This window comes from Buceros rhinoceros, unplaced genomic scaffold, assembly GCF_000710305.1.
Source record: "Buceros rhinoceros silvestris isolate BGI_N320 unplaced genomic scaffold, ASM71030v1 scaffold5752, whole genome shotgun sequence".
NCBI classification, from domain to species: Eukaryota; Metazoa; Chordata; class Aves; order Bucerotiformes; family Bucerotidae; genus Buceros; species Buceros rhinoceros.
In genome coordinates, this window is record NW_010399404.1 from 17,012 (window position 1) to 28,332 (window position 11,321).

At 41.1% G+C, this 11,321-nt stretch overlaps 1 protein-coding gene across 1 annotated transcript in view; it reads right to left on the minus strand.

Moving 5' to 3' along the window:
* Positions 1-9,524: 9,524 nt before the first annotated feature.
* The window catches only part of LOC104489298 (neurexin-3-like), a 51,974-nt gene continuing 50,177 nt past the window's right edge, over positions 9,525-11,321 (minus strand). Inside the window, exon 5 of the mRNA XM_010131444.1 lies at positions 9,525-9,984. Within this exon, the coding sequence (XP_010129746.1) occupies positions 9,563-9,984 (422 nt within the window). The 3' untranslated portion in view covers positions 9,525-9,562. The remainder of the gene's footprint in view (positions 9,985-11,321) is intronic.

Below are 11,321 nucleotides of genomic sequence, written 5' to 3' on the forward strand. Positions count from 1 at the left end.
ACTTTTTTTTTTTTTTTTTTAAATAAGAGCGAGCCATGGAAGCTTGTTAAGGGCTCACATTTCTTGGATATATGTTTCATGTGACTAGGAATACTTCTCACTAGCACACCTGTCGCAGAGTGTCCAATGTCACTTCATTAGTTCACAATCTAACTGGTGAGGAGTTGATATTCAGGCTTATTATCTTGGCAAAGGTCAACGGGTATGACTATTTAAGGTTCCCTTCTTGTGTGCTTTGTAAATCTCCAGTTAAATACATTCAGCCAATTGTTGACACACCATACAAACTCTCATCATTTGTTTAGTGCTTCACAAAGGGCAATGAATAATTTTACCTTTTCAATGCCGAAGAAACTAGAAAGTATTTTCTCCTTGAGTGGCTCAAGTACTATGGTATTTGATCTACAGAAGGTTCTTTGTATACATCAGAAAAACCTTGAGCTGAGTCTCAGGTATAGAAAAGTAGCACAAGACAGAAAGTCACTGCTATTTCAAAAGAAAATCTTTGACCTTTAAGGATTTTTAATAAATGTTGTGGGTCTGGGCAATGATGTTTTTATGGGGATACAAATTCAAATTATTAACACACAAAACCAAGAACTTCCAATAGTTCTGCACCGATGAAAAATAAAATACTATGCGTCAACTAGCAATAATAGGAAAATTAGTTAAATCACACAAAAATAAATACCGATGACTAGGTCAGGTTTTCTACCTGCTCTCAGGGCAGGACGTCTATTAAGCTCAAGAAAAACTATCAAACAGAATGCCAAAGATTAACAAAAATTAATGTTTTGCTGGTCTTCAACTTTTCTCATCCTAGAATCTGAAGCTCTGAACAATATATGAATTTTTCACCTTGCAGCCCTTCTATGACTTAGGAAACTCTCAAGTATCTGGGGTATTTTTACAGCTGGGGAATACAAGGCACAAAAAAAAATGAACTTGTCTGTGGTGATATAAGCCAGAAAGAGAGTCCCAAGGCATGTCTATATTGCACACTTTTGTGAAGCTCTGAATTAGTGGTGTATTCTATATGTCAAGGGTTGGTTTGCGAGAAGCCCCAATCGACTTTATTCATTAGCCCAGCAGTGATGCTGAGTTCACATGTCACATTCACGCAGTTCACCTGCAGGTACTGCCACTGGAGCAGTCAGCAGATAGTCTTGCAGAGCAAACAGGGCTGCACACACTGTAGCACTGGGTGCTCTGTGCCCATTATTCTGTAACACACCTTCTGAAGAGCACATGTGAGGCAGCTTTGCAAAGATTTCCGATAAATAGCATTCATTGAACTTTCACCCCTAGTCCAGTGGAAATCACTGTCTTTTAGCTCTCACTGGCAGATAACATTTCCTTAATGTTCATTTGTTCCTTAATTTAAGGGTTGTACAACTTGAGGGGTTTTTTGTAAGCTCATCTTTAACTAATTTCCTCCCTGTATTAGTTAGTTGGAGTGCCCTGGATTCTGTCCAGGCATAAAGGAATGATAGTTGAGTGAGCAATGCTGGATAAGAGTGAGGCTAACCCGTGGGGAGCTGCACGGTAATCAACTTTTCATTACTGCATGTCTGAAAGGCCAAAAGATTCATCAGTGCTCTTCTGAGTGGGAAAACAGGGGAGGAGGAGTAGACTAAGGCACTCAGGTTCTGATACAAACTCTCTCTTTCCTATCACAGTATGTGAGTATTTATCTCTAGGAACTGCTAATCAAATATACCAGGACTATATCACCATGTCTGTAGAGATCTGCAAGTATTATGTTAGAGACATCAGATAGTTTTTTCAGAGTTGAAAAACTAGCTTAGTGACCTAAGAGTCTAATGACTAAATTATCTGATATCTTAGATTCAACCATTTAAATCCCAGTAAAGTAAACGCAACCCCCTCAGACTGGGTCTGTGGCTAATTACTTTTGTAATCTTGAATCTTACTGTAGGCACCGTAATTGCTCTATACCACAGTTTCCAAAACCATAAAATGATAATGGTGTCTATCTCTTTTTGAAAATACTCTGGATAGAAGCAAAAATTGCACTCGTTTGCATAAGATTATCTTTTCACACCTTTCTAAACTGTTTAATGGGGGTTTATTTAGCTTATTCTGGTAGCCCAAAGACAGGTACAGAGGTCAGCAACTTATTGGCTTTCTCTCAGCTATGACCTTGCCTGTTCCTTGTAAGTTTGAAAGCTGCCCCATGTGTTATCTGTATGTACAAAGATTCACTCGAGGCCCCATCTCTGACTTCTACAGAGAGAGGGATACTACTGTGAGACTTGGGAGGCACCGCATCACTACGGCAGAGAATAGCCTAATGTCCATCGCCAGTGTGCAAAGACCGTCTCATCAACAGTGTCAGACAGGTTACAGTTCATCGCCTGAACACTTCTGTCTCACCTTGGTACTGAACACATCTCAGGCCGAAGCACGAACAAATCTAATGCCAGGACTCCCATATGTCTCCTCCCAGTCGTATCTGGGTGGTCCTCCTTCCTGCACTGAGGCCCTCCTAGGTAGCCTTCACCAAGGAGTTGCTCAAGTGTGTAACCCAGGGGCAGTTCTGAAGCAGGGAAAAACAAAATACAGGGCCACCTGCAGGCACCCAAACAGATGCTGAGTTACAGCTCTTGGCACACGCAATTGCTTCTGCATCTAACAGGATACCTTTAAGAGATCCACATGGGAGAAGGAAGCTCTGGGATGTTGTTGATCAACACTTTGATGGATCACATTGATCCACAGGTGGATACAGGTCAGTATCCCTCCCTAATCTGAGCAACAGAGCGTCTGAGAGAAAATAGCTTTCAGCAGAAGGGACATGGCAGCTTTCTCAGGCTTACTGACTGAGGCTTGGATGGTGGCATAGAATAGAGTTTGAACTGTAGGTAACACACACATACACACACAAAGAAGGGTAAATGACCAGCATTTTAACTTTTATGGGTTCTCGCAGAAAAAACCAAACAGAATATAAAAAAAAACCCCAAAACAAAACAAAAAAACCCACACAAAATGTGTACAAGAGAATAGATGGCCTTGGCAAATACTCATCAGCCAGCAGGAAAAGACAAAAGAGAAACTCCAGCAGCGTAAATCAACCCGGGGAGAAATGGCTAAATGAGGATGCCAATTGTTAATCTCCATCCTGTCACCCTGACTTTACATGAAGGTTAGCCCAAAGTGCCACGTATGCGAAAAGAGCCTCCTGAAAACACTGTCTTTCCCACTCTCATCTGTATTCACAGTGGTCCAGGTTTTCGCTTTATGGCTGCAATGTTCTTGTTTCCTCTGCAGGTCCATTAGCACTGCACACATTGCGCAGTCAATACCAATTCCAGCCTACACTTTTCTGCCTTTTTTACTTGGATGTCAGTCTTTCTGTCTGCTGGATTCACTACTCTTCAGTGTGGCTATTTGTGGTATTCCTTATGTTTTGATTTTTTTTTAAAGCAGTCCAAGTGGCTTTGACTTTAAATAAAAATTTAAAAGATAAAGCAAGACTGAAGTGAGCCATTTAAGAAACAGCATGAGAAATCATTTCTGTTTCTCTTTAGCCCTTTTTGTTTTGCCTAATTGCTTTACCTGAAAAGATCGCAGGCTTAAAATGACACAAGAAAAAGATAGCAGCTTTTTGTCTGACAAAGCTCTATTCATTCCTTCCCTTGTCCCCTTTTCCCACATCACAAGAAATTGTCCAGGACATTCTTTGCTCTTCGGCACCAGACAGGAAAGTGAAATTTGATCAGACTGAAAGGTGAGGTGTCAGAAGGAACCCAGCAGGCTTAGGACAGTCATATACAAGCATTTGAACAAGATACAGAACCATGATGTTGCCTCAGTAAAAAGAAGGGTGACAGACTGGGACAGGAGCAAATTTCCATCCCGCTGAACTCTAGACTATCTCTACCCCCTTCGCCAAGGTGGCTAGAGGCAGTTCCTTCAACGACAGCAGTGCTCTCAGCATCAGACTGGGACTGATGAAAAGTGAACAGCAACCTATTACCCGTGCCTTACTTTATCCGCATCCTCAGGTGACCAACTGTGTGAAGAAATGCTGGAATTATTAAAAACACATCTTTGAGGCAAACATCTTGGCTGCAGTGTTAAATCATCCTCCAGTAACACCTGACACGGAGGGAAAGGCTAAAATTCAGCACTGGTCAACCCTCCAAGAGGATGGAAAAATAAAATGCAAATGCAGAACAAAGGCACAAACTGAACGAGAGAACTGACCAGAGGACATAGAGTAGCAGTGAATTTTGGGGTTTACATCAAAAAGCCAGACTGCAACAGAAGGGAACTTCATTGGGGAGATGGTAAGAAAATGGTGAAAACCTGGATGATTCCATGACTAGGACCTAACTGATAGCCTTCCATGTCTAGAAACCAGATACTGTACACTGAGATTGGCATAAGAACTGTAGATATTTTGAAATTTCTTAACACGTCAAGAGTCTGAGTTCTATTCAGTCACAAACACTCAACACAGAGAGATTCAAAAAAACAAAAAAACCACTAAATTATAAAATACTTGAGATGGTTTCTGTATTCTTGTTACCTTCTCACTATTTAATAATCGTATGTCTTTTGCCAATCATTTGTTCAGGGAGAAATCTTGTCCTAACATGGCAGATACACACAACAGAAACTCCATTTTGTTCTGCTCAGCTCTAAGCCTCTTGCTCTCTTTCGTGCCTGGGTGGACGAAACTGCCTCATGGCTCTTTCTGCCTTCTCCAGTCACACAAGCAACAGAGAGGAAATCAGAGTTAGAGAAGAAGAGTTTCTCCTTTCGCTACTCTGCAGCTCTCCAAAAACCAGGCCTATCAGGAACACTGACCTATCTTCTAATCTCTAATGCAAATACTCCTCCGAGAGATGAATAAGGTATATGAAGGAGAGCTACTCGACGTGTTTCTCATTCTGCGCACGAGCCTAGGACTCCCAGAGCTGTCAATCTGACATGCTTTCCAGCTGAGGGCTGAATTGTCATTTTCCATTTTTATTCATTTAATGAAAGATAGTGGATAAAAATTCACCATTTGAAATACTGTATTTTTCTTTTCTTAGCAGTTTGAAATGGGGCCTCTGAGTATCAGGATAGACAGACTTAAAAGTCTGGTTCCACATGACTCTGAATTCTAAACTCTGGTGCTTTGATACAACTTCCAACAGTAATCCCCTACACCTGCCCTGTCCTCCTGCTCCCTTTAGTGGTATCGCAACATGAAGGATTGAAATTCTCCCTTGTTCAGAATGGAAAAATGGTAAGTTGCTCACAAAACCACAAGATTAGGATGGTAGGAAGCCCCTACCCAGGCTGACTATAAGAGAACTTTGCTTTAACAGGCAGAACTTCAGAAATCATCAGCTGCAGGACATAAAAAAATGCATTTACTATGAGTGTGCTTCTCTTGCACATTCTCCCTGCTGCTGTGTCTCTTCAGTGGGATGACTTTTGCATTAACGTGATGGATGTATCTTGAGTTTTACATTTTACCCATACACCTACTCATCATCTATAATCATTACAAAGCAGGAAACTTGTATTAAGATTTATCAGGATACAGTTCTCCTTTTCTGCATCTTATCTCCCAGTTCTAACCTCCTTGTCCTCGATTACACAATAAAAAAAAAAAGAGTATGCTGGTAAGGAAGCAAATAAAGATGTTATCTTTCCTTTACACATTCTCAGACCCTTTATCAGAGTGAGTGAGAATGGTTTCCCTCTGCAGAGCCACGCCTTGGAGTCTGGTACTTAGTGGCGGTGGATTCACCAGGACCACCCTGTGAGCTTTTCGGTGGATTCATTTTCGGTGGATTACGAACCAAGCAGATCTTGGTGAGCCAATATAAATCACCAAGGACCTTTGCATGCTTGTAGCGATGGCTGTGCTTTTGCCTGTTCTTTTCATATCACACAGTATCCTCATCCAATCAACGTGTCCAAGGAGCAGCTGCCTATCTCCAAATAGAGAGTCCATTAAGTCCATCGTGAATGCCAAGTCTTTCCTTCCCTTTCTTCCCCCACCCTTGAGATGAATAGAGAAGAAGAAATGAGACAGAAAGTGCACTGTGCCAATGCCTTCCTTTCAGCTTCATGGCTTTGACTGGGCAAAGAGGAGAGAGAGAGAAAGCTAATTTCACAGATAACATCTCCAAAATCTATACAGTAATTTTAAATGCTGGAAATAATGTTTCATGACAAATGAATCTACTGCATCCTGGCCACTTCCATCAAGATATTCCCATTAGTTGTAGGGACAATTGGAAGTCTCAGCAGAAACACAAACTGGTCTGATTCAAGTATGTAAAGAAAGAGGGGTATGAAACCACAGGGACTGAGATCAACCACTGAGCAATAGGAGGCTCAAAGATACTGTTCAGTCTGAAGTGACTATGCACCCAGTGTCATCAGTTCATCTCTAGACACCTGACAGATCGTAACAGACATGGTGTATACTCAAAGTAAGCCAGCCTGTTCTGGATCATACACGTGACGTGCCATCATATGTCTTGCCGAGAGTTACCTGGGAAAGTTAGAATGAGAAAGTAAAAAAAAAGTATTTCCTTTCTTCATGGTGACTTACCACTTCAGATCATCCAAGTTTTAGTCAATTCTGTCTTCTCCTGATACAGCATGATTCAGGTGAAACCGACCTGGTATTACAAGCTGTCCTTTTATCTGAGAGTTTTCTAAGCAGCATTGTGCCTTGACTTATAGACAGGGTGTAGTTTGTGGCTTTCATTAAGGAGACGATATTGTTCTGAGCTGCCTTTTATGAACCACTAAATAAACAAATACACCACTACAATATTAGTCCTCTAGAAGAGGTCTATAATAACAGAAGTATAAGATGCTAAAAAGCATTAACCAAATGTTCTTACTCATCTGCCCATCAACATCTTTTTTTGTTGTTCAAGTGCTCTTTACAGGAGCTGACAGTAGCACAAAATCTAACACAGTTTTGGATAACCATATTTCTTGAACTGGGAGTATCTTATGAAAGCTACACTCAGCAATAAACAGCCAGAAACACAGAAGTTCAGAGAAAAACAGCAGAAATTATCTTCTTCTATGCCATCAATTATCATATTCAGTTGAGATAAAGAGCACCTGGATTACTAACAAATTCATATGCAGCATGGAAGACAGGAATGACCTTAAATATTGAGAGCATACGACGATGGAGACAGAATGAAGAAACAGGAAAGAACTCACAGATAAAAAAAAGCATACCAATAGCAGAGTATCTCACTTCTGTGGACTTATATTGCGATGCTTTCCACTCATCATAACTTTATTGTCCATAGATATATATATATATTTAGTCAAAAGCCACTCTGAATATACGTTGTTTCCAGGACAAGTGATGGTATCTGTTGCCTTGTAATGCTTTTGTGATATCCTCAGTATAGAAGAGTGCAGTTAATTCTGCAACCAGGGTGATTACATCTTTTTGGTAAAAGATCTCTGAATGGACTTAAGGCTCTTGAACTTTAACTTTGAAGAGTATCATTGATGCGATAATCTCTACAGCGTCTGCTGAGCAGCTGGAAGATCTGAGACCATATAAAAATCAACTGATTTGCCTCAAGTTCCCATGCTGGCAGACATGCATTCATACATGTATCTTTCTTATTCATACTGATGCTGGACAGAGCCTGACCAAGTTATGGATCTCAATCCAGACTTGAAATTAATTTCTCCTAAATGAAAATGATTACAAGCCCATAACCTACTGATTTCTTTTCACTGATAATAAAAGGAGTAAAAATCAACACCATGGAAATCTAAAGGTACATGAGATGAATCCTGTTCTTTACATCATTGGTTAGCTTTGGATTCTCTTCTGAGAGCCAGGTCCGGGAGATGGACATGAGACAGAGTCCAGAAAGTCCTGAATCACTGAGCTGGTCACTCCTAATACTAGACAAAGACCAAGAGCAAGCATAACTGCGATTTAGTGGGTGGGGAATAATGCATTTATGGTAGCGCTTCTTTTTACCATATCTGTCCAAAACCTAATCACACAACAACCGGCCAAAACAATTCCTAAGGCTGTGGTTGAGAAAACCTCTGAGGTTTTACAGAATCTTCTAGTCCAATGTAGTCTGTAAGAGAGAAGTGCTGAGCTGACATTGGCACAGCCGATCTTACATTTCCACCCGTGTCCTCAGAGCACGGATGGCAATGTTGATGCTTCAGCTGTTTTAAGGACCACTGGCAATTAACTACTATTGCTGCTTAGGGCAGCATGCTAAAAAAGTTCTAGCAGTGAGAAGCCTTATGAATGATCATAGATCTTGTTCAGCAAAAACTAAAAACCCCATCAAGTCTATAGGAAGAATTTTGATGATTAACAATAACTTCCTGCAAAGAAGAAAATCCTCTGTAGAGTGGAAGAATTACAAATCTCAGTTCTGCCTCATATTTTATGCACCATGCCTAACTTTCATGTTCTTTCTCATAAATGGCATGGTACTATGATCAATATTAAAAAATGCACAGCGAGGACGCTGAGTGGGAAACAGGGTTCTCTAATATTTACCGCAGAAGCTCAAAAATATCAGGATTTCCAATTCTAAGATACATACTATAACCACTAGGCCCTGATGCCAAGTAAGGTAATAGAAAAAAGGGACAGAAAGTCCTAAGATTCTGCTAAAGGTTTACAGTTAATTCTTGGGTGAACTGTGAGTGCAGTTTAGCCAGAATGCAGAGCTAATGGCCAAATATTAACAGAAAGGTTGGTTTCGATACAATAAAATATTCTTTAGGGAATATTATCTTTTCTTTTTTTAAAAAAAACAAAAAACAAATAACCAAAACCACTCACCTACCTCATTCTGAGGGTAGCACCAGCACAGTGAGGATAACAACAATGAATGGAGCCACCTGATATTTGAGAAATACATAGCTCAGATTTCTTATATCGGTAAATGCCTTTCCTTGTGGCCTAGAACACATACGTTTCGCCTGCCTGTACCAGCATTACTTGTCCCTCATATCTCCAATCATATGTCTTTAAATCACCAGTCAGAATGAGTAGGAGAATCTCCCATCATCTCCTACAGATTTGTCTTACCAGATGTGAACTTGGAGACGTGCAGCTGTTAACGTTATCTCATGAGCTGGCTTTACCTATGAACAACCATCAAGGAAGTTCTACCATGCAAAAAAGAGGAAGACTAGGTAGAACTGGGATCCATCACGTCTCATGCAAGAAAAATCTCCATAACTCAAGTTCACACTTGGTACCGTTTCTAGCAATTTGCCTGAGACTTTTCATATGCAGCAGCATTTTCTGCCTTAGGAGACAAACCTTACTCAGTGTAAGAAATTCTGGAACCTGAAGACAAGGCTTCAGAAGGCTTAGGGAGTGAAGTGGCAGATGAAGACGCTAAGGTCGTGAAATGAAGGTGGAAAAGACTGGAAGGAAACTATCAGAGAAGAAAGCTTTCCTAGTATGGAGACTGGAACTTAGCTTTGGTAAGACCAACAAGGGCAGGGAAAAGTCTCATGGAAACACTGGATTTTGTTCTAGTTCTCCTGTACACCTTCAGCTCTGTGTAACTGAGGTCAGAAAACTCAGCTTACCTCGCTCGCATGTTCTACCCCAATAGCCAGTTCCAGTGCAGTCACAAATGAAGCGGTTCCAGCCATCCTTGCAGACTGCATTATTCTTACATGGGTAGCTGTCACACTGCTTGGTGCTGAGGCGGGAGCAGGAGGATTTGACTCCTGCGGCATTCTGCGCCTCTGCCAGTTGCCGGATGTTCTTGCTTCTTCCATCGATGAACAAGTCTCGGATACAGCCGACGTAGCCGTAGTTCAGCATTGCTGTCCAGAGCTCTGTGGGAAGGATGAGTCCCGCCCGGTTCTCAGGCAGCCCACCAAGGTACATGTCACCTTCCAGATCTAGAATCTCACTCTCCCCACTAGCGGTGAATGGGGTGCGTCTGCTGTTCACTGATATAGTGCCTAAATGAGGAAGACAAGGAGACATTGACATTTTCACTTACAGCCTCAGTCTAGTTCATTTTTTCCCAATAACTGAGTGAGGTTTAAGGTTCGGAACAGGAAAGTCAGGTTTCCTCCCTACCCAGATGCACTCCTAACAGAGACAGTGTCTCCCACACGTCTCCCTCTCCTCTTGAATGACAGGCCAGAAGTACTTCAATGCAGTGACTGATCATCATGTGTCTGTATCCCAACTTGCATTATAAGGTCACAAGCACAACAACGAAATGGCTAAATAATAACATGTAAAAACTGAGCATTATTCAATGGTATTCATCCAGCAAAGCAAAGGACTACTGAGAACATACGGGAGTTTGATGGTATCAGGCTTGAAGAGAAAAAAAGATAAGTAAAAGTGTATTAATTCACATTACATAGCTCTTCCAGAAAATATTTCATCAGTACTTCCAAAGCTGGACCTTAATGATGGAACTAAATAGACCCTCATCAAGTTTGTAGATGACATAAAATTGGGGAGAATGGTCGGTGCATTGGAGGAAGGGGTTACCATTCAGAAACACCTTTACAAGGTAGAGCAAAGGACTGATAGAAAAATTTGACGTAAATCAACCACAATAAATACAAAGTCCAACACCTGAGGCACCTAACTTCACACATAAGTACAGGCTGGAGACCAGCTGACTAAAGAGCAGATCTGCAGAAAGGGACCTGGGGATATAGCAGACAACAATTTGAACGTAAGTCAGCAGTGTGCACTTGCAGTGACAGGAAGCACTGATCATAGGTTGCAGCAAGGGAAACTCCATCTCCATAGAAAGGAACATTTTTCACCACGAGGGTGGTCAAGCATGGGAACAGAAACCTCAGGGAAGTTGTGGAATAACCACCCCGAAGGCATCCAAAACACAACTAGACAGAACCTTGAAGAAAACCTAGACCTCAGCAGAGTTTGGACTAGACACCTCCAGAAGTTTGTTCTAGAATAAATTATTCTGTGGTTTTACAAAGAAATTTAATTATTCTAACTTTAATTCTGCAAACAGGAAAATTGAGGTAGAGAGAGATAAAGGTTACCTCTAAAGAACACTTTTTATTAAAACTGTACTAGCTTCCATATGCTTCAAGCAAGATGTGGGCATACTGCACAATACCATTCCCATGTACTTCAAGACATTGTCCCAGCACATGAAATAATCTGAGCTTATTATTACAGACATATAATCAGAACATATGGAACAAGTGCAGAGAAGCAAAGTGACTTCTCTAAGGTCAGACAGTGTATCCAAAGAAAATCAGAGAACAGGTCTCTCACATCCCAGAGCAGTGTGCTCTTCGGA